General features: G+C 42.0%; 1 protein-coding gene across 2 annotated transcripts in view; it reads right to left on the reverse strand.

Moving 5' to 3' along the window:
- The window catches only part of adck1 (aarF domain containing kinase 1), a 177,016-nt gene that overhangs the window by 73,967 nt on the left and 77,805 nt on the right, over positions 1–25,244 (reverse strand). For both annotated transcript variants that reach the window (XM_014196121.2, XM_045718532.1), the window contains one exon: positions 24,707–24,910. In XM_014196121.2, coding sequence (XP_014051596.1) covers positions 24,707–24,910 — 204 coding nt within the window. The remainder of the gene's footprint in view (positions 1–24,706; positions 24,911–25,244) is intronic.

The following is a 25,244-nucleotide window of genomic DNA, read 5'->3' on the forward strand; positions in this document are numbered from 1 at the left end:
GCTACATTTTCATATATTACACATTTCTAATTTGGTCAGAAAGTAGTTTTCATTTCAAGTTAAAAAGTACTGTTAGCTAGCTAACTAACATTAGCTGGCTGGCTCGCTATCTAACGTTACGTGTATGATCTGTGTAGTAATATTATTTGTATCTCAGAGCCATGAGTTGGGATTATGGTTCACCCTGAGACATTTTCTGACAGGAAGTGGATACCTGATGTGTTGAATTACCTTTAAGCCTATGCCATTGAAACACACAGGGGTTGATTAATGTTTTGGCACTTCCTATTGCTTCCAGTAGATGTCACCAGCCTTTACAAAGTGTTTTGAGTCTTTTACTGTGAGATCTGACCGAGCAAGAGCCTTGGAACGGTGATGGCCGATTAGACTCTGGCGCGCGAGTTCATGTTGGGTACCCTCGTTCCAATACGTTATAAAAGAGAATGCATTCGTCCACCTTGAATATTATTCATGTTCTGGTTAAAAAAGGCACTAATGATTTATGCTATACAACGTTTGACATGTTTGAACGAACGTAAATATATTTTTTCCCCTCGTTCATGACGAGAAGTCCGGCTGGCTTAGATCATGTGTTAACAACACAGAGCTTTTTGGACATAAATGATGAGCTTTTTTGAACAAAACTACATTCGTTATGGACCTGGGATTCCTGGAAGTGACATCTGATGAAGAGAATCAAAGGTAATGGATTATTTACATAGTATTTTCGATTTTAGATCTCTCCAACATGGCCGTTTGTCTGTATAGCAAAGCGTATTTTTCGGGGCGCAGTGCTCAGATTATTGCAAAGTGTGATTTCCCAGTAAGGTTATTTTTAAATCTGGCAAGTTGATTGCGTTCAAGAGATGTAAATCTATAATTCTTTAAAATGACAATATAATATTTTACCAATGTTTTCTAATTTTAATTATTTAATTTGTGGTGCTGACTTGACTGCCGGTTATTGGAGGGAAACGATTTCCTGAACATCAACGCCATAGTAAACCGCTGTTTTTGGATATAAATATGAACTTGATAGAACTAAAAATGCATGTATTGTCTAACATAATGTCCTAGGAGTGTCATCTGATGGAGATTGTTAAAGGTTAGTGCATCATTTTAGCTGGTTTTATGGTTTTGGTGACGCCTGTCTTTGAATTGACAAAACATTACACACAGCTATTGTCAATGTACTCTCCTAACATAATCTAACTTTATGCTTTCGCCGTAAAACCTTTTTGAAATCGGACAACGTGGTTAGATTAAGGAGATGTTTATCTTTCAAATGGTGTAAAATAGTTGTATTTTTGAAAAATTTGAATTTTGACATTTATTTGGTTTCAAATTTGCCGCTCTTGAAATGCACCTGCTGTTGATAGGGTGCACCACGGGTGGCACGCTAGCGTCCCACATAGCCCCAAGAAGTTAATAACAAAGTTGTACGCCATCTGTAAATATGAATACAATTGTTAAAATTACGACCCTAGTTGGTTTAGCCAGAAACAAAGTCAGCAACCTTCACACTAGCCATGATTGGCTGACACAATGAGTGTGCTGGACATGCCGAGAGATGAGTTCATATATATATATAGCGTAGTAGAACTTCATAAGTGTTGCTCTCCACTTTCTGGAGGACTGAGTTTTGAAATCAACGGAATTAGAGTATGATAGCTAAGGAGATGTAGAAAACAACTGTCTACGGATTACATCTTCAAACTACGGGCAACCATGGCATCTGTGACATTGCATCCGGGTAAGATAGTGCAGCTAGCTACATTTTCATATATTACACATTTCTAATTTGGTCAGAAAGTAGTTTTCATTTCAAGTTAAAAAGTACTGTTAGCTAGCTAACTAACATTAGCTGGCTGGCTCGCTATCTAACGTTACGTGTATGATCTGTGTAGTAATATTATTTGTATCTCAGAGCCATGAGTTGGGATTATGGTTCATTGTTTAGCTAGCTAGCTACATGTCGAAACAAAAAACTCCACTATGCAAGTAACCATTTCAATAGAATGTTAACCAGTTCTGCTGGGGCGAGTATTTATGCTGCAATAGTTTGTGTTGGGGGGCTAGGGTCAGTCTGTTAAATCTGGAGTATTTCTCCTGTCTTATCCGGTGTCCTGTGTGAATTTAAGTATGATCACTCTAATTATCTCTCTCCCCCTCCCCTCTCGGAGGACCTGAGCCCTGGGACCATGCCTCAGGACTACTAGCCTGATGACTCCTTGCTGTCCTCAGTCCACCTGGTCGTGCTGCTGCTCCAGTTTCAACTGTTCTGCCTGTAGCTATAGAACCCTGATCTGTTCACCGGACATGCTACCTTATCCCAGACTTACTGTTTTCTGCTCTTTCTCTATCAAACCTGCTGTCTTGAACTCTGAATGCTCGGCTATGAAAAGCCAACTGACATTTAATCCTGAGGTGCTGACCTGTTGCATCCTCTACAACCACTGTGATTATTATTATTTGACCATGCTGGTCATCTATGAACGTTTGAACATATTGGCCATGTACTGTTATAATCTCCACCCGGCACAGCCAGAAGAGGACTGGCCACCCCTCATAACCTGGTTCCTCTCTAGGTTTCTTCCTAGGTTCCTGCCTTTCTAGGGAGTTTTTTCTAGCCAACGTGCTTCTACATCTGTATTGCTTGCTGTTTCTGGGGTTTCTGTATAGCACGTTGTGACATCTGCTGATGTAAAAAGGGCTTCATAAATATATTTGATTGGTTGATGTCAATGCAAAAATTGTTGATAGACCTACACTACCGTTCAAAAGTTGGGTCACTTCGAAATTTCCTTGTTCTTGAAATAACATCAAATTGATCAGAAATACAGTGTAGACATTGTTAATGTTGTAAATGACTATTGTAGCTGGAAACGGCAGATTTTTTATGGAATATCTACATAGGCCCATTATCAGCAACCATCACTCCTGTGTTCCAATGGCACGTTGTGTTAGCTAATCCAAGTTGATCATTTTAAAAGGGTAATTGATCATTAGAAAACTCTTTAAAATTATGTTAGCACAGCTGAAAACTGGTGTTCTGATTAAAGAATCAATACAACTGGCCTTCAGACGAGTTGAGTATCTGGAGCATCAGCATTTGTGGGTTCGAATACAGGCTCAAATGGCCAGAAACAAAGAACTTACTTCTGAAACTCGTCAGTCTATTCTTGTTCTGAGAAATAAAGGCTATTCCATGCGAGAAATTGCCAAGAAACTGAAGACCTCATACAATGCTGTGTACTGCTCCCATCACAGAACAGCACAAACTGGCTCTAACCAGAATAGAAAGAGGAGTGGGAGGCCCCGGTGCACAACTGAGCAAGAGGACAAGTCCATTAGAGTGTCTAGTTTGAGAAACAGACACCTTACAAGTCCTCAACTGGCACCTTCATTAAATAGTACCTGCAAAACACCAGTCTCAATGTCAACAGTGAAGAGGCAACTCCGGGATGCTGGCCTTCTAGGCAGAGTTCATCTGTCCAGTGTCTGTGTTCTTTCGCCCATCTTAATATTTTCTTCTTATTGGCCAGTCTGAGATATGGCTTTTTCTTTGCAACTCTGTCTAGAAGGCCAGCATCCCGGAGTCGCCTCTTCACTGTTGACATTGAGACTGGTGTTTTGCGGGTACTATTGAATGAAGCTGCCTGTTGGGCTCTCCAGTAGTACCAAAACATTCAAAGGCCATTTTCTCAAAAGTGAGGTTACACGTTTATCAACTTACAAAGCAGAATTACTTTCCCATTGTTCCTCAACTGTAGTGTATGATATACCATTTTTTAGCTCCGAGTCTACTTTTATCCAATGTAAAAAAATGAAAATAATTCAGATTTAGCTACATAAGACCGAATCGGGCCAGTCGGTCACATTTGGATTACAGAGGCTCAGTGGGGTTTGAAAATAGCTCCCCTTGTGTTCAGTGACAGTATTACCGGATATCCCAGGATGGCATTAGGTCAGTATGAAGGTATGGCAATCTGGATACTTCCCAAGCCCTCTGTGTACTATATTGTACCAACACACTCAACAGTCACCCATTCACATCACAGAAACATTATATACCAAAGCAATCTGTTATCCCAACGGCAGTGTCGGTTGCAATCTTGGGAAGTTAAATAAGGTCTAGCAGTGTCTACACATCCAAGCAGTGGAATATTTCTATTCAGTGGCCTGACTGCTGTAGCCTGGTGGCTTAGTCACTTTAGCATGGCCGATAGAGGTAATGACTAGTTTTAGCAACAAAACACACAGACAAACAGCACAACCCAACAGCAGAGTGTGTCTCGCAGCCACTGATGCAATGTTCTGTTTGCTGCCGCTGACACTAATAGTGGTTAACATTTTTGCTTCTTTACAAGGTGTAATTAAAAAATGCTGTAATCTTATTTCTCTCTCCATCTTCCTTTCTTTCTCATTCTCTCTGGCGTTTACAGATGAGCGGAGTACCAGCCCACTTTGTGAACGGATGCTACATGAGCTGGAGTCTCTCTCTCGCTCTGTCAGTACGCGTTTTAAAGGGGATATGAAATCAGATTCTAAGGGGTAATGAAAGGGTGTATGTTGTAATTTAGAAACTTCCGGATGAAATTGCAGTGCTCTACAGAACACACAGCAGGCAGACAGACAGACACCGGAGGACAATCAGTTTGTTTTCACTCTCTGAGAGGCAGAGATCCATGCCGGGTGTATGTTATGCAGATAGCCATCTAAGAACAAGGTCTTTGATTGGTAAACATATAGAAGGCATGGATGGAGGGAATTTGAAAACACATTCCTGTTAAATATACTGTCATGTTGAATGAGTATCATCACGCTGAATAAAGCACTGTGAAGTCTCCAGCCTATAGTAAGAACCCTACATTCATTCATAAATTATTCAATCAACTATAAAATAACGAAGAACAGTCAATGTACTCAATTTACAACATACAATTTGAATTGCATATGCCATAAGTCAATCGATAAATGTAGCATTTTTATCACTTTAAAAAGTTGAAGGGTGAGTTTAGTCTTCAGAGTCACCTTCAACCTCAATTTCCCCATTCCCGACAGTAGAACCGCTGGGCCTCGATGGACCACCCTTCAAGCTAAAGAGGCAACATTCTAACAGTAATTTATATATTTCATATACGCTATGGCAAAAATAATAATTTGGTTGTGTTTATGAAGGCCTTGGGTAACGAAATACAAAATCGTATTCTATTTCAAATAAACGAATGAAAATGCTATTGTGTTATGACACAGTAGGCTATAGGTAAAAAGAAAACACGCCAAAATTCAAGTGTTCAATAAATGTTATTTGTGGAGTGTCTTTGTTACAACTATAAAACAGAAAGCATATGCATTGGAACATGGTAACAGCTTCTTTTTATAACGACAAAATAAGTAAAAAAATACCCCAACCACCAAGACAGTCAAAAGACACGCGGTCAAATGATGAAAACATCAGTAGCCTAAACATCATAAGCACCAAGTGTCCTTGATAAACAGTAAAACTCGGCACAAAAGCAATAAAGACATTACAATTAATGTAAGTCATCAGTTGGATATAATTTATCTGGTATCCTTGTCCTAACAGTTGACACAATTTTCACTTGCTTGACACACTTTGATATACAGCATGTGTCCATGATGCCATTGCTCCCCATGCCAATGTAAGGTTCCACAAGCCTCAGCGCCACATTCTCCGACACTTGCGCCTACTGCCCGATGTGGATATTTTCCCAGATACTGAAAGCCGTTCAGCAGGTACAGTTACCCACGCTCTCCCTGCATAGCCTACTCCAAGTATACCAGAGTAGACTGATAAAACTGTTTTGATTCGGTGAACTGATATAGGGTACATACCATTTTAAGATTACAACTAGAATTAGAATGGATCAATAGAATGGCCCGCCCTGTTCTTCGTTCACAATTGGTGATTACATAATTATGCATCGTTCGCTTCCCCTAGCTCATCAACTCACCCCTTCCCCCCATCATACTTTATTTCATCTGTTGTTATGTGTGTGAAATTAGTTTCGGTGTAGTTTAGGTTCAGTTGGGAGGCAATTTTCGGGGTGATTATGAGCTGGGCACTGCACTTTCAACTGTCTGAAGAATGAGCGGAGCAGGCCGTACTGCTGGGAGGAACTGCAACGGGGAAAACCACTCAAGAAAATGACATGACTTCCTAAAACTGACTATAACTCCAGTTCTGTTTGGCAGTGTTAAATATACTTATTTAGGAAAAGTCAAAGACGGGGGGGAGGGGGGGCTTGACTTAAAAAAATGTCGGAGTAATAAAAAAAAAATGAAATAACGAGCAGTCAAGATGACTGCTTTAGCGGTTCTCGTGTTAAGCCGGAAGGCAGAGACAGTGGCAGAGAGGGATGGCAGACAGAGAGAGGAGTCCGAGTCCCAGGCCCCACCATACATCATGATCACATAGACCTGTCAAAACTTACTGGGACCACTAATGATCGCTACTAGCGCCACTCCTCCACTCGGACCTAAAACTCCATTCACAACTTATATTGTCTGACCTGCTTAGGAAGTTAAGACAAGAGAGACGGTCCATCAGAACAATAATGGTGGATGGTTGCTCTAGGAGGCATTTGAGATAAAATAAATCAATAACTAACAATATTGGTTCATTCAAAACAGTGACCTACTGTCAAGACATCATCCTGAACATTTAAACATTGTGAACAATGAACATGCTAAAGCCAAAATGTCTTCATAAAATGAGACAGTGCAGTCCTAGACACCGTAGACCAGGGGTGAGCAAACATTTGGCTCGAGGGCCACATCGGAATTTCGAAATTCAACAGAGGGCCACACATGTTTTTTTGAGCGATTTGTTTGTCAAAATTAATTTGCGGGACAGAAAAAGGGCAGTAACTTGAAAATATATAGGTTCATTTCAATTTCAACATACTACAATTTCTCCAGCCCACTGGCCGTAGTTTGCCCAGCCCTGCCCTAAACTATACAGTACCTTCGGAAAGTAATCAGACCCCTTGACTTTTCCACATTTTGTTATGTTACAGCCTTATTCTAAAAAGGTACTAAACTGTTTTTTCCCTTATCAATCTACACACAATACCCAATAATGACAAAGCGAAAACAGGTTCAGACATTTTAGCAAACTTATAAAAAATGTAAAACAGAAGTACCTTATTTATATAAGTATTCAGACCCTTTGCTATGAGAATCGAAATTGAGCTCAGGTGCATCCTGTTTCCATTGATCATCCTTGAGATGTTTCTACAACTTGATTGGAGTCCACCTGTGGTAAATTAAATTGATTGGATATGATGTGGAAAGACACACACTTGTCTATACAAGGTTCTACAGTTGACAGTGCATGTCAGAGCAAAAACCAAGCCATGAGGTCAACGGAATTGTCCGTAGCACTCCGAGACAGAATTGTTTCGAGGCACAGATCTGGGGAAGGATTCCAAAACATTTCTGCAGCATTGAAGGTCCCCGAGAACACAGTGGCCTCAATAATTGTTAAATGGAAGAAGTTTGGAACCTCCAAGACTCTTCCTAGAGCTAGCCGCCTGGCCAAACTGAGCAATCAGGGGAGAAGGGCCTTGGTCAGGGAGGTTACCAAGAACCCGATGGTCACTCTGACAGAGCTACAGAGTTTCTCAGTGGAGATGGGAGAACCTTCCAGAAGGACAACCATCTCTGCAGCACTCCACCAATCAAGCATTTATGGTAGAGTGGCCAGACAGAAGCCACTCCTCAGTAAAAAACAAGGGTTCACCTTCCAACAAAACAATGACCCTAAACACAGAGCCAATACAATGCAGGGGTGGCTTTGGGACAAGTCTATGAATGTTCTTGAGTGGCACAGCCAGAGTCCGGACTTGAACCCGATCGAACCTCTCTGGAGAGACCTGAAAATAGCAGTGCAGCGACGCTCCCCATCCAACCTGACAGAGCTTGAGAGGATCTGCAGAGAAGAATTGGAGAAACTCCCCAAATACAGGTGTGCCAAGCTTCTAGCGTCATCCCCAAGAAGACTTGAGGCTATAATCGCTGCCAACGGTGCTTCAACAAAGTACTGAGTAAAGGGTCTGAATACTTATGTAAATGTGATATTTTTTTTTATTTGTAATACATTTGCAGAAATGTCCAAAAACCTTGCTTTGTCATTATGGGGTATTGTGTGTAGATGGATGAGGGGAAAAAACTATTTAAACCATATGGCTGTAACGTAAAAAAATGTGGAAAAAGTCAAGGGGTCTGAATTCTTTCCGAATGCACTGTACATCATATAGCTCTATAGAATCAACAGCTTCACTACATATTCACATACTTGCTACTGTTCCCTATACATTCATTCATTCATTCATTCATTCATTCCTGTCATTTACAGTCCATTAGTTCCTGGCTACAGTCCTCCAGACTTAATGATATTCCTATTCTGTAGTGGGGGAACCCAGTGAGCCTGAGTAGAACAGCATGGTAATGTGAATGTGAGGCTCATAAGCGTGAGCACTGTGCAGATGGAGAGATACAAGTCTGCCGCAGGGAATAGAGGAATGATGATGATGAGAGGAATGATGATGATGATGGAGGGAGAGAGAGAGAGAGAGAGAGAGAGAGAGAGAGAGAGAGAGAGAGAGAGATAAGAGCTATGGGGAGGAGAAGAGAGCTAGGGAAGAGAAAGCGCAAAAGAGAGAAAGTGACAGTGTCTTTATGGTACTGCTATGTTAATCTCTTAATATGGAGAGAACAGAGCCAAGAGGCACCCCTCTGCTTTTCAATCCTCTCTCTACATGTGCCTCAGCGGTAACGTTCTGAAAGCAGTTCGAAAACATTCCAGAGCTATTATCGGAACATTCTAATGCAGTCACCTTCTCAAAACGGTTACCTGAACATTCTCAAGCTGCTAAATTCCTATCCAGTCATATTCTAAAAATCTGTTACCGGTATATTCTAAAGCAGACACGTTCTAAAAGCTGTTACAATCTCAAACAGCTGGATTCTCGACAACCCATAGTGCTTGCTGATAGGCCGAGGAGTGTTTGAGCCATACCATCACCACCATAAAAATCATCTCCGCCTTGTGCCTCAGGCATCGAGTACCATATGCACAATATCATGGTCTCAGAAGCTGTATTGCTTTATCGACACAGAGGGAGATTGTAGAGCACTTATTCCACAGTAGTAATGGGTACATTGGAAAGCGGCTACATTCTCAAGCTGTCCCTGTGCATTGGAGAGGCCTGTTCAACGTGACAGAGGCTACACCCGACAGCAGACAGGAACTCTGCATGTTCAACGGTCTCTCTACTATCAACTCTAAATGGTTCCAACACAATGGCGCTGAGATCACTCCTGAGATGAATTTGCTCCGATATGAATGTATTTTTTTTGTATAACATTAACAAGTCTTGTAGCGCTAGTGTCCCGCCACCCGCCAACCCCTCTTTTACGCTACTGCTACTCTGTTCATCATAAATGCATAGTCACTTTAACCATATCTACATGTACATACTACCTCAATCAGCCTGACTAACCGGTGTCTGTATGTAGCCTCGCTACTTTTATAGCCTCGCTACTGCATATAGCCTGTCTTTTTAATGTTGTTTTATTTCTTTACTTACCTATTGTTCACCTAATACCTTTTTTTGCACTATTGGTTAGAGCCTGTAAGTAAGCATTTCACTGTAAGGTCTACACCTGTTGTATTCGGCGCATGTGACAAATAAACTTCGATTTGGATTGGATATCCTTTGTCAGGCCAAACATGTTTATCACTAAAAGGCTAGCTACTAGCTTCGGTGTCCAAGCTTCCTATATATTTGTTCAGAGTGATGAACGAGACTGGAGAGTATTGTAACGTAACGTGAGACTACCAGGCTACCTTTAAACATAGGGTGAATAATGACAAAGTATTGACTTTCCGGGTGCTCAGATTGCTTTTAATTGGACATAAATTGTGTGCCTTGGAGTGTTCTATTACCTTACTGCCTCAGAAGGGCTAACGTTCACATCATGCTTGAGTGTTAGGTCAGCAGTGAGACTATCAGGTTCAAACTCATCATTAAATCATGCGATTATGAATTATACAACTACAGTATGTGGGTCTGATGCAATGATTATGGTGACTAGACATGAGAACAGTATAGATGGAAATGACTTAATTATGCAAATATGCCAAACTGTGATAAAGTCCTGGTAAAACAGCATGTATTCCCAGAGTGGGACATCTAGGAATCCTTAATCAGTTGTAGATCTTACCCTCAACAGCCTAGGGAGCAATCTGCCCACGTGCTTGGGGCACCTCACCTTGGCCATAGAATAAGGCTCACCATTTATGCTTATTTCACTGATGATCAAATATGCAAATGTCGGCACACTGGCCCTAGTCCCATAGGTGGCTCCCGCGGCAAATTTATTTTTGTGTCTGATGTTCCCAAAATAATTTGAGACAAACAAAACAGTCTAAGGAAACAGCAGTTGAACGACACCACAGTGTCTGTATCAGAAAGGCAGTGTCCAATAGGACTCTTGGAAACGCAACAGAAACACAACAAACTGTACATCAAATACTGCATCTCATATTCTGACACTTGGCTGAACCTGGGGGGGGGGGGGCTCTTCAAGAAACAGCAAAGCCACAGTGCAGCGGGTCCATAGCTTTGTCCAGATACAGGGCCATAGCTTGAAACAGCATATTGCAGAGCCATGCTTTTAGTTTTGTGAAACAGCATATAGCAGAGCCATGCTTTTAGTTTGGTGAAACAGCATATTGCAGAGCCATGCTTTTAGTTTGGTGAAACAGCATATTGCAGAGCCATGCTTTTAGTTTGGTGAAACAGCATATAGCAGAGCCATGCTTTTTTTGTCTTTTCACAAGAGAGGAGAGCTGACAGCTTGTGGAGCCAACAGTAAGTACCAGTCCAGATACACACAGTGGGACTGCATATGTCACCACAAATGGTACTAGGGGGGAAAAACAAACACAAAATGGAAACAGTGCAAAAATGGAAGGAAAAAAAGAACGCTCTCCTCTCAAAGAGCCAACCGGTTTACTGTATTCATCAACACTGCTTCTTCTCAAGCTGTTCCATGACACACACTGTGACACAGACTGTTGAGAGTGCAGAGAGAATATTCATTTCTAAACTCTAACAAAAGGACTGTTTGTTAGATTATCCATTTTTTAGCATAAAACTTAAATCATATGCAGTGTATTTGGAAAGTATTCAGACTCCGTCCCTTTTGCCACATTACAGACTTATTCTAAAATGGATTACACACTTTTCCCCCCTCAATCTACACACAATACCCCATAATAACACAGCAAAAACAGTTTTTTAGAAATGTATGCTAATTTCTTACAAATAAAAACAGAAATACTTTATTTACATAAGTATTCAGACCCTTTGCTATGAGACTCGAAATTGAGTTCACATGCATCCTGCTTCCAATGATCATCCTTGAGATGTTTCTACAACTTGGAGTCCACCTGTGGTAAATTCAATTGATTGGATATGATTTGTAAAGGCACACGCCTGTCTATATAAGGTCCACAGTGAATGTCAGAGCAAAAACCAAGCCATGAGGTCATAGGAATTGTCCGTAGAGCTCCGAGGTACAGTGGCCTAAATCCTTTTTAAATGGAAGCAGTTTGGAACCACCAAGACTCTTCCTAGAGCTGGCCGCCCAGACAAACTGAACAATCGGGGGAGAAGTACCTTGGTCAGGGAGGTGACCAAGAACCCAATGGTCACTCTGTGGAGATGAGAGAACCTTCCAGAATGACAACCATCTCTGCAGCACTCCATTAATCAAGCATTTATGGTGAAGCCAGACAGAAGCCACTCCCCAGTAAAAGGCACATGACAGCTCACTTGGAGTTTAATAAAAAGGCACCTAAAGGACTCAGACCATGAGAAACAAGACACTCTGGTCCAAGATTGAACACCTTGACCTGAATGCCAAGCCCCAATGCTAGGAGGAAAACTGGCACCATCCCTATGGTGAAGCATGGTGGTGGCAGAATCATGCTGTGGATATGTTTTTCAGTGGCAGGGACTGGGAGACAAGTCAGGGTTGAGGGAAAGATCAACCGAGCAAAGTACAGATAAATCTTTGATGAAAACCTGCTCCAGAGCGCTCAGGACCTCAGAGTGGGGTGAAGGTTCACCTTCCAACAGGACAACAACCCTAAGCACACAGCCAAGAAAATGCAGGAGTGGCTTCGGGACAAGTCTCTGAATGTCCTTCAGTGGCCCAGCCACAGCCCGGACTTGAACCCGATTGAACCTCTCTGGAGAGACCTGAAAATAGCTGTGCCGCGACGTTCCCCATCCAACCTGACAGAACATGAGAGGATCTGCAGAGAATAATGGGAGAAGCTCCCTAAATACAGGTGTGCCAAGCATGTAGCATTACACCCAAGAAGACTCAAGAATGTAGTCGCAGCCAAAGATTGCTTCAACAACGTACTGAGTAAAGGGTCTGAATAGTTATGTAAACGGGATTTCAGATTTTTTATTTGTAATAAATTTGAAAATGCTAATAACCAGTTTTTTTGTCATTATGGGGAATTGTGTATAGATTCATGAGGAAAAAAAAAGATTTAATCAACTTTAGAATAAGGCTGTAATGTAACAAATTGTGGAAAATGTCAAGGGGTCTGAATACTTTCCAAATGCACTGTATATACAAAAGATATGGACACCTCCCAAAACAAAGATGTTCTGACAAGTTTTTCTGCCGAGTTATTTGAGAAAGGCTTCACACGACTCTCTTACTTGAGTATCTTACCTACTGTAGTTATTTTCAGATTCTCATTTTGCTCTTTCGTAGCTTTGTCAAGTACGTGTGCGATTATGATCTTTGTTTCACTCCTCTCCCAGTGGCTGAAACCCTTCTAATCTAGTGTACCCTGCACGCACAACCCAACTACCGATAGGCAGTCAACAAGGCTGACTTCCTCGGTCTTTGTCACCCTAAAGTCCCTAGACTTTCTGGCCCCTGTCGAAGACATGGATTACCCCACAGAACACTGCACTGCTACTCCAGCTGCTCTCTCATCATGTCATCTCATAGTCCAAGAGCATATGGTTGTCGTAGTGGTGGCACAGGGCTACTCATTTCTCCTTTTCCCCACTCTCTCACCTATCCATCTCCTCATTTGAATTCCATGCTGTCACTGTCACTTGTCCACTCAAGCTTAACATTGGTTGTCAAATATCACCCACCAGGTGCCCTTGGAGAGTTTTTCAATGGAGCTTGACACCTTGATAAGCTTATTTCCCGACGATGGCAACAACTCATTGTTCGGGGCGACGTCAACCTCCCGATGCCTGACTTCAACTCATTTCTTTCCCCTCCTTGCCTCTTTTGACCACACCCTTTTCCCAGTCCCCTCCCACGTACAAGGCAGGCAATACACTTGACCTCATCTTTACTAGAAGCTGTTCGCTTACTAATCTCACCGCAACCCCCCTCCAGGTCTCTGATCACAAATTTGTTTATTTTTTTCTCACTCTCTCCTCCAACCCTACCCACTAAGCCCCCACCCAGATGGTCATGTGCCGTTGCAATCTAAACTCTCTCTTCTATCCTATCAGCTCTCCCTTCTGCTAAATCCTTCTCCCTCCTGTGTCCTGTCTCTGCCTCTTTGACCCTACTCTCCTCCCTTTTCCGCCTCCTTTGACTTCCACTGTCCCCTTTCCTCCTGCACGGCTCAAACCTCCCCTCCCGCTCCGTGGCTGAATGACTCACTGCGTGCACATAGAAAATGGAAGATAACTAAACTTCCGTTGGACATATCATCCTTCCACTACCTATCCACATTCTCTTCTTCTGAATCCGCTGCTAAGGCCACTTCCTATCACTCTAAATTCCAAGCATCTGCCTCCGACACCAGGAAACTCTTCCTCCTTAAATCCTCCACCCCTCCCTTTCTGTGGACAACTTTGTCAACCACTTTGAGAAAAAAAAAGTTTGATGACATCCACTCCTCATTCACTCAGCCTACGGAGTCCACTGGTCCCACTCACACAGAACTAGCTCACGCCTTGACCTCTTTCTTCCCTCTCTCTCCGGATGACTAGTGATGTCCAGCCGCCCGACAACCTGCCCACTCAACCCCATCCCCTCTTCCAGAATATCTTTGGAGACTTTCTCCCATTCCTCACTTACCTCATCCCTGACCCCTATGATTATTATAATTTGCTGAGAAAACTTAAGGGGCCAAATAAAATCCCCCTTGGGCCACCTTATGGAGAACCCTGCTCCACTGGCTTCCAGTCGAAGCCCACATCCACTACAAGACCATGGTGCTTGCCTACGAAGCGGCGAGGGGGAACTGCCCCTTCCTACCATCAGGCTATGCTCAAACCCTACATCTCAACCAGAGTACTCCGTTCTGACACCACTGGTCTCTTGTCTGTCCCACCCCTACGGGAGGTTAGCTCCCGCTCAGCCCAGTCAAAGCTCTTCTCTGTCCTGGCAACCAATGGTGGAACCAGCTTGCCCCAGATGCTAGGACAGCAGAGTCCCTGCCCATTTTCCAAAAACATCTAAAACCCTACCTCTTCAAAGAATATCTCAAAAGGACAAAACCACTCATTACTATAATTGACAGAGTTAAATAACACTTACAACATATGACAATATTTTTTGTGAAAAAGGGTTTAATTTCGTCGTTATAATAAAGTTGGTAGCAACATGTGAAAATCTTTGTGGAAATCTGTTGCAGCTCAAGTCGACTACAAAACCCACAATGCAACGCTCTCTCTATGGGCTTGCTGGCTAGCTAGGTAGGTAGGTTGTTAGCAAACGTAGCTACACACAATAACAAAGTCAATATCAGAACGTGAAATAGTAGTTAGCTGTAAAATCACCTAAACAAACTGCACTATCAATTTAGGAGTCTACAATCTCACCCTATTCAACCTGCAGAGTTTAACATTCGCTACGGCACCATGCAATGCACCCTGGGCTAAAGCGGCAGATAAATAGGAAAAATGTGTCAGAAGAGCGCCTTTATCGCAATGCTACGTCATACCAGCCAAATTTCTGTCTGCTTGAACAGCAATAGCTCAGATACACATGAAAACATGAAATGACCCAGGGAATCGATAGATCATTGCTCAGAGATGCACAAAAACAGTATAACTTTCAAAATGGGTGAATCTTTACTTTCAATAAGACATCTGTCTTATCTCCCCCACACACACACTTTTTTTTTTACGCGCACTTGTCTTTTCTTACTAGTACTAACTTGAGGAAAATGTTTATTACTACGACTGTGATAGCGCAGTGAGACGACCTTATAATGAACGCACTGAGACGACCTTATAATGAACGCACTAAGTCGCTCTGGAAAAGAGAGTTACTAAAATGTTAAATATGTAGGATGGGGTTGTATAGGATGGTGTGTGGTGTAGGATGGGGTTGTCCTAGGCTATGGCAGGTCACTTGCTAACCCCAGCGTTTGGCAGTGAGAAAGAGGATGATGAGTCACAAGAGGAAGAGCCCAAAGAGCCCATATGGAGACAGGAAGGACAGGGTGAGCATGCCCTCTTTGTGGCCGTGGGTAGATGGAGGCGGTGTGTGTTGGGCGGAACAGAAGCCATCTTGTCACACTCATATAGCCCTACACAACAAGACAACCCGCTGCTGCCAAGCACACTGACATGTGTTGGCGATATTTTGGAATCAAATCCTTATAAAGCATGTTCATCTCTTTTATCTAAGGCTGAGGGCTGGCACCGTTCAGGCAGTGTTAAATGATGTGACCGGACACAGATGGACACAGACAGGGAGGGGGGGGGGGGAGTGTCCTATCTTATTAGTTAGCATTGTGTGTTTATAAAGGACTTCACAGTTGACGCGTCACCTCTGGATGTCCAGACCACATACAATCATTAAAGTGATGATAGAGGTTTTATATATACTTCTGAAAGTAGCACTCAGAGCCAAAATGGGTCCAGGAAAATGTTGCAATTGTGTACAACGTCATCTGTTTCGTATGATATGTTACGTCCTGCAGATTTTTTTTTTTTATATGTTTCCAATTCGTACAATACGTTATGTAAGTGCTTAAGATCCCGTTCAATCTCTTGAAGACGAAAACAGCAAGACACACACGCCATTAGGGAGACGATGTACATTTACATGCTCAGCTGGCTGCAAGTTTCAAGTTTTGTCACATGTAAAACAGTACAGGGGAGTGGGGTAAGTTGAGCCACCGCTTGTTTAAGAAACCATACACAAAATTAATCACGTGAGCAAATATTTAGGAAGAGGTTCATTCATTTCATGGAGTCTGTGAAGGAAGAAACCACATGGAAAAAGTGGTAAGCAAGTTAGGTCCAGAAAAAGATTTTCACAAATTCAATTTAATTTGTGTAATAGGTTTCATGATGCTTGCATCCAAACCAAAGTAAATTGTTTTATACATCAGCTTGGGTCGAAGCTAAAATATGAAGTTGAAAACCAAGCATGAAAGTTCAGTTACAATGAAGGATATTAGACCTTGGTCTAATATAGTCAAAATGTTTGCCATGTGGTAAGTTGAGCCAATGGCCACCATAGCACATAAAAATGGATTAGTCTTGTCACATTGCTGCAACTCCCGTTCGGACTCGGGGAAAGGCGAAGGTCGAGAGCCGTGCGTCCTCCGAAACATAACCCAACAAAGCCGCACTGCTTCTTGACACAATGCACACTAAACCCAGAAGCCAGCCGCATCAATGTGTCGGAGGAAACACAGTACACCTGGCGGCCGTGTCAGTGTGCACTGCACCCGGCCCGCCACAGGAGTCGCTAGTGCGCGATGGGACAAGGACAACCCTGCCAGCCAAAGCTTCCCCTAACGCGGACGCCACGCCCCATGGGTCTTCCTGTCGCGGCCGGCTGCGACAGAGCCTGGACTTGAATCTCGAGTGGCACAGCTAGCACTGCGATGCAACGCCTTAGACCACTGCGCCACTCGGGAGGCCCTCTGGTATTCAGACTTACCTTAGTAAGGTGCTCTGCAGGTGTGGCTACCTTGAGCACTCAGAATATATTTCATTCAACCGATGAAAACCCTCCCACTTGCTGGCCAACAGATTTTCTTGTGGAATTTTCATTCAAAGGGGTTTTCAGTACATTTATCTTAAGCCAAATACGGTGCACTTTGATTATAATTTTGTTGACAGAACAGGTTCATAATATAGAGATCAATGAAATAAAGCCATCTATGCACATTTTTCTCCGTTTCAGCACCAACTGGTAGATTAAAAAAATAGTCTGATCTCGTAGATTACTTAGGCACATTTTAGGGTTAGGAAAGTATGTATGAATCATTAAAAAAACTGTTTGGAGAGCCTTTACTTATGACATACTGTATATTGATGAATAATAAATAGTGGGTTGATTCATCCTGGAAATTGTCATATTCAAGTTCAATCCATGAAATATTGGAAGATGAAAAAAAAGTGTACAATAGGGGTTAAACAGTAGTCCTATAAATCTACCCTAAATCTCACTAATCATGGAACTGTTGACAACGGTAACATGACAACGGTAAGACATCAACGGTAAGACATCAACTCGGCAGGGTCAGCCCCACAGAAGCCTATAGCTTGGGTCTCCAAATTTCATCCACGCAAATTATAAAAAGGGCCCACAATTACAATTCTGAATAACATTACAGCTATTTCTACCCTATTTCACTACATCACGTTGAAATTATTTTCAGTTTGCTTCCATATGGCTGGTTTCACATTCGTCTCCAGGGATCATAAGGGAAAATGATCTTAAAACAATAGCTGTGTGTATTTACAATCCCTTTCTCCAAAACGGACTACTCATTTACCTAGGTCTTATCAATAGATCTTATCAAGTTGTAAATTACAGTGCACGGACAACGGTGTTATTTCTAATCAGAAAAAATAAAGTAGATGCTTTTTCCACTTGGAACCGGTAGGATTTGCTAGACCTTATTCATCGTTTCCTCGTGCGTAAAAGTGGTGGCATTATTGGGGGAATTAAGTCAAGGTCAGAATATGGCGTATCTGTATACACACGTTCTCTACACCATTTATTTGAGCACCCATGAATAGTGGGTGAATAGCATGCTATTCTCAAGCTTAAATTCAAGGTCAGAATACGAAGAGAGAGAAAAGTGCATAAAAAGGAAATGTTCCGTTTACGCACGCTTAACTCAGATGTGGATCTGGGCCAATATGCATAGTATTTTTGCAATGTGTCATGCAATATGAACTCAAGATGGAGCATTTTTATTGTTACAGAGCAGACATCATCATGCCCCGTACCTACAAACACAAAACAAGAAGGGGTCTATCCCCCCTTGAGGTTCTTGAGAGAGCAGCCAAGGAAGTGAGAGAAGGGAAGAAGTCCATTCGAGCAGCAGCAAGAGATTAAAAAAAATGGACTGAATGACACAGAAGAGGTACACTGACAAAAAGTAAACGTGCCCGTACAAAAGAGAGGCTATGATAGAGTTAGCAGGGCACGCACGGGGTCTGAGCTTCCTAAACCTATCAAGGATCTCAGAGACCAGTTTCATGGGCTTAGTAGCCTCAAATGATGAGAACTTGCCTACGAATTGGCACATTGAAACAACATCCCTGTCCCAGACAACTGGTCAAGAAATGGAAGAATAAGTGATATTGAACAGAGATATGTACACTGAGGGTACAAAACATTAGGAACCTGCTCTTTCAATGGCATAGACAGACCAGATGAATCCAAGTGAGCGTTGTGATCCATTATTGATGAATCGCGTTGAATCCACTTCAATAGGTGTAGATGAAGGGGAGGAGATGGTTTAAAGAAGGATGTTTAAACCTTGAGAGATGGATTGTGCATGTGTGCCATTCAAAAAGGGTGAATGGGCAAGACAAAATATTTAAGTCCCTTTGAACGGGGTATGGTAATAGGTGCCAGGCACACCGGTTTGAGTGTGTGGAGAACTGCAACGTTGCTGGGTTTTCCACGCTCAACAGTTTCCCGTGAATATCAAGAATGGTCCATCACCCAATGGACATCCAAGCCAACTTGACACAACTGTGGAAAGCATTGGAGTCAACATCGGCAAGCATCCCTGTGGAACATCTGACACCTTATAGAGTCCATGCCCCTACGAAATGAGGCTGTTCTGAGGGAAAAATGGGGTGCAACTCAATATAAGGAAGGTGTTCCTAATGTTCTCTACACTCAGTGTAAATCTGAAGGTATGCATACATTTACGATATACAATATACCACACCCCCATTCCATGAATTAAACTGATCTACCAGCACCATCACCCACTGTCCCCAAGGCGGCTCAACTTACCCTGTCCCTATTCTACACTTGCCCCCATACCCGGGTAAGTTGTGCCAAGAGATCACTTTTTTTGGACAAGCTATGTTTTCAAAACTGTCATGTTTACATGAATTCTCATTATTTCCAGGGATACACAACATCCTGAAATACACTGAGTGTACAAAACATTAAAAACACCTTCCTAATGTTGAGTTGTCTCAAGGCAATCCTTCTTTAACCCGTCTCCTCCCCTTCATCTACACTGATTGAAGTGGATTTAACAAGTGACATAAATAAGGGGTCATAGCTTTCACCTGGATTCACCTGGTCAGTCTGTCATGGAAAGAGCAGGTGTTCTTAATGTTTCGTACACAGTGCATATGTAGACATCTTTGTTGTTAGAAAGAATAGTATATTTCACTTGATGCAGTGATGCTGAATGTAAAAATGGCTCAACTTTTCCCACTCTCCCCTAGAGTGAAATGCCTAGCTTTTTCCCCAATAATGCACAATAGAGGTAATAATATAGATAAGAAATAAAACAAGTGAAATGCGAGAGAAGAGAAAAATTAAAAAAAAACACGAAAATGCTGTGTCTTATATACAGGTCAGTGCAGTACCATTATTCCAATGTAGAGGGTGCTGGAGTGATTGAGGAAGGAATGTACATGTAAACAGGGGTAAAAGTGGCAGAAAAAAATACTAAATGGTCATAATAATCGTAATAAACAATATAGCAGCAACAAATGGTAATATTAATCACTATAATCAAACAATTATGGCAGCAGCATATGGTGCCTTCAGAAAGTATTCATACCCCTTTACATATTACACATTTTGTGTTACAGACTGAATTCAAAATTGATTAAATTGATTTGTTTTCCCACCCATCTACACACATTACCCCATAATGACAAAGTGAAAACATGTTTAGACATTTTTGCAAATTGAAGGAAAATGAAATAAAGAAATCTAATTTACATAAGTATTCACACCTGTGAGTAATACTTTGTAGCAGCACCTTTGGCAGCGATTACAGCTGTAAGACTTTTTAGGTAGGTCTCTAAGAGCTTTCCACACCTGGATTGCCTAACATTTACCCATTATTATTTTCAAAAATCTTCAAAGCTCTGTCAAATTGGTTGCTGATCATTGCTAGAGAACCATTTTCAGGTCTGCCATAGATTTTCAACTAGATATAAGTCAAAACTGTAGCTCAGCCACTCAGGAACATTCATTGTCTTCTTGGTAAGCAACTCCAGTGTAGATTTGGCCTTGTGTTTTAGGTTATTGTCCTGCTGAAAGGTGAACTCATCTCTCAGTGTCTGGTGGAAAGCAGACAACCAGATTTTCCTCTAGGATTTTACCTGTGCTTAGCTCCATTCCGTTTATTTTTTTATCCTGAAAAACTCCCCAGTCCTATGCTTGAAAATATGGAGAGTGGTACTCCATAATGTGTCGTATTGGATTTACCCCAAAAAATGTGCCTTGTTGCAAACAGGATGCATGTTTTGGAATATTTGTATTCTGTACAGACTTCCTTCTTTTCACTCTGTCATTTAGGTTAGTATTATGGAGTAACTACAATGTTGTTGATCCATCCTCAGCTTTCTCCTATCACAACCATTAAACTCTGTAACCGGTTTAAAATCACCATTGGCCTCATGATGAAATCCTTGAGCGGTTTCCTTCCTCTCTGGCAACTGAGTTAGGAAGGACGCCTGTATCTTTGTAGTGACTGGGTGTATTGATACACCATCCAAAGTGTAATTAATAACTTCAATATGCTCAAAGGGATATTCAGTGTCTGCTTTTTTAATTTGTACCCATTTACCAATAGGTGTACTTCTTTGCAAGGCATTGAAAACCCTCCCTGGTCTTTGTGGCTGAATCTGTATTTGAAATTCATTGCTCGACTGAGGGACCTTGGGGGACAGAGATAAGGTAGTCATTAAAAAAATACGGTTAAATACTATTATTGTCCATGCAAATTATGTGACCTCCTGAACTTATTTAGGATGTCATAACAAAGGGGTTGAATAATTATTGACTAAAGACATTTCAGCTTTTAATTTTTAACTAATTTGTAAACATAAAAAAAACAATTCCACTTTGACATTATGGGGTATTGTGTGTAGGCCAGTGATCAAAAAAATAAATAATCTAAATTTAATCAATTTTAGATTTTCCACAACAAAATACGGAAAAAGTCAAGGGGTGTGAATACATTCCGAAGTCACTACGTGATGCTCCTACCTCTATCATACTTCACCCCTCCTTCTCCATAAGTCCCTTGATGTGTGTGTGCGTGTATTTGTGAGACACTCTGATTAATGTGGTTCACTCAGTCAGTAAAGAGGTTGTGCATGAGGGAGCAGCGGCAAAACACAAACACACACTAAACAAACTAATCGAAAAACAAACACACTCCTGCCAGCCACTGAACGCTCCCTTCCTGCCACAGCAGCAATAGCCTATTCTGAGCCAACTTGAAGCCTGAACAACTCCTAATTCAAGCACGCTTCTCTCGTATTAATGTAGAAATCATAAAAACAAGGACTTTTACAGCCAAAATAATAAAACGTATACGTTATCCAAGAGGCACACCTTCTTCAAGGATGCTACAGTAAAGGGTGCAGGTCTTAACAGTCTGCTAGAGTGAGACGTGTTCTGGCTTTTAACAGAAAAGGAGGGTAAAATGTTATATTTTGGTGGAGCATTTGGTAAATCTGGAGGATTGAAAAGAAACACACAGAGAGAGAGAGAGAGAGAGAGAGAGAGAGCAGGAGTTACAAATTCTGCCCCTAGTCTGCTCTCAGGAAGTGATGTCTTAAGCAGTAAACCTGCATGAAACACACTGTAGGCCTCCTGAACATAATGACTTAGGCCTTGTTCACAACCATGTGACAGAGTTCACGACCTCAGCACATCAATGGTATAGTATAATTACAAAATGTCACTGGTATATTTTAGTACCACTCACCCAGGGTAAAAAAGCAGCTATCTATCTAAAGTACCAGTCCCTTACTGTCGTTGTGATACCTGACACTCAGTGTGTGTGTCGGGACTATCAGAGGCAACACATTGATAATTCCCTACCCTGTATTTAGTGAGAAGGTATTTACACATATTCAGGTGCAGGAAATGTGTGTGGATGTCACGCCTTGCTGCTCGTACAACCTTAATCTCTTCCGAGGCACTGAATGATGATGTGAGTGCCGGGAAAAATCTAGAATAGGCCTGCCAATGAATGCCTTCTCACACAAATAGCCTACCCTGATTTGACTTCATAAGCTGGCTGGAAACAAAGACAAAGTAATATCTGCCGCAGCAGACCTGCAACACACACACACACTTCAGAGAGTAATCTGTAAAAAGAGTTTTGAAACTTCTCTAACCATATGAGGAACAACAGACGAGTGAAAGAAAAATTGAGGTAGTTTTCTAATTACCAATAATTTGTCAGTTTGAGAGAATTTATATTAAAGTAGACAGCTGTTGAAACTTTAAATTCACAATGAACATTGACAACTGAACAAAGTTAAATCACTCAATCAATCAATCAATCAATCAATCAAATGGTATTTATAAAACCCTTCTTACATCAGCTGAAGTCAAAGTGCTGTACAGAAATCCAGCCTAAAACCCCAAACAGCAAGCAATGCCGGTGTAGAAGCACGGTGGCTAGGAAAAACTCCCTAGAAAGGCCAGAACCTAGGAAGAAACCTAGAGAGGAACCAGGCAATGAGTGGTGGCCAGTCCTCTTCTGGCTGTGCCGGGTGGAGATTATAACAGAACATGGCCAAGATGTTCAAATGTTCATAGATGATATTAATCACAGTGGTTATCGAGGGTGCAACAGGTCAGCACCTCAGGAGTAAGGAAGCAGAAATCTATCAGACATGAACGATAAACTCAATTCCTCCTCTGACTCACATACTGTAGCTAACACATGTTTAATGAAAATCTCAGGACAAATGAAGTTAAGCCTGGCAGCCTTTAATGTTAAGGAGAAGTCTGCTTAAGTGTTTAGTACAGTGCCTCTGGCTGGATGATGTCATCACAGGATCAATTACCTGCAATCAGACTCATTCATTGGACAGCAGCTTTCCAAAACCAACTTATCTACTCCACTTCAATGCGTTGTCTTCGATTTTCCTTTCTTCTTGAATTTAGTTTTAAAATGTGCAAATAAACTAAAATTCATTTCTCTGGAAGACTAGTCTGGTAGTATCTCTAGGAGCAGGTCCAGAATCAGTGTTTTGCTATGAAAGTATAACTACTTCAGAACACCCGAGTATCTCTAGGATCAGGATCAGTGTTTTGCTGTAAGAGAAAAACACTACCTGTCTGTCTGCCTCCAAGCTACACCTCTCTGCACTACCAATAATTCCTGATCTAAATAGAGCCAGGGGACGTGGGAAACAGCTTTGGCTTTCAACTGAACAACTCCGTCATAAACAGAGGTGCGCATGCGTGCATGCGTGGAGAGAGAGAGAGAGATGGAGGAGTAGAAAAGAGAGGAGAGACTGAGGGATAATTTGGCTGCTGCAGTGAACCCAACTAACCATGACAGGACCATCTAACATGCGCGCACACACACACACACACACACACACACACACACACACACACACACACACGCACACACGTGCACACCGAGATCAGAAAGTGACAGAGGGACCAAGGAAAGTCGTGCCCAAATAACAGAACAATTACCTCGTCTCAGACACAGTCTAAAAGCCTGTCATAACAAAACAGACACAAGACCCATCTACAGTATAACCAAAACGCTTCTGGAACCGACAATCCTTATTTAGAACCAATGTGCTTTCAGAACCAAGGGCCTGATTTACCAACCAGATGTACCAAACTTTTCCCAGACAATATTCCCACTTGTTTAGTTCATAGTGGGATAAAATGCCAAACAAAGCTGAAAAACTACACTGTCCCCATATTCAAAATCAATAAACACACACACACACACACACACACACACACACACACACACACACACACACACACACACACCCAGAGATCAGAAAGTGACAGAGGGACCAAGGAAAGTCGTGCCCAAATAACAGAACAATTACCTCGTCTCAGACACAGTCTAAAAGCCTGTCATAACAAAACAGACACAAGACCCATCTACAGTATAACCAAAACGCTTCTGGAACCAACAATCCTTATTTAGAACCAATGTGCTTTCAGAACCAAGGGCCTGATTTACCAACCAGATGTACCAAGCTTTTCCCAGACAATATTCCCACTTGTTTAGTTCATAGTGGGATAAAATGCCAAACAAAGCTGAAAAACTACACTGTCCCCATATTCAAAATCAATAAACACACACACACACATCTACTCCATGATCTACCAGACATGCCGGAGCTCACCCACCCCCCAGGCCTACCTCCTTCCCCAGGTCTTCTCTGATGACCTGCTGAATCTCCTCCATGGTGCTCTGTGGTGCTCTGCTGTGCAGGACTTTGAGGGTGGAGGTGTACTCCTCGGGCAGAAGGTAGTCAAGGGCTCCCAGGTGTTGACCCACCTTGATGAAGGTGCCTCTGTTGGCACAGCACAGGTTACGCAGTCTCTCGGCTGACCGACGGTGCACCTGCAAGGGGGGGGGGGGGCACACATGACATTGGAATAATGGTTGACTACTCATCATCGTCCTCCATTTCATTGTCATCGTCGTAATCATCAACATCATGGCCATAAGTCAAGGTCATCATTGTCATCACTGTTAGCGTCAGTGTCATGAACGCCATCATTGTTATCAAAACAGACTCCGTTTTGTACCAACAGGGCATGAAAATAGATGCCAAATACAAAAAACACACGTTCAGCATTATCTCTCAAGCACATTGTTGCATCTGAAGGGCCGTTAAGTGTAATGTGATTTCCATGCGTGTGTGAACCAGCTGGTGGAGTTGATAATGTCGCTC

This window comes from Salmo salar, chromosome ssa01 (assembly GCF_905237065.1).
Source record: "Salmo salar chromosome ssa01, Ssal_v3.1, whole genome shotgun sequence".
Classification (NCBI taxonomy): domain Eukaryota; kingdom Metazoa; phylum Chordata; class Actinopteri; order Salmoniformes; family Salmonidae; genus Salmo; species Salmo salar.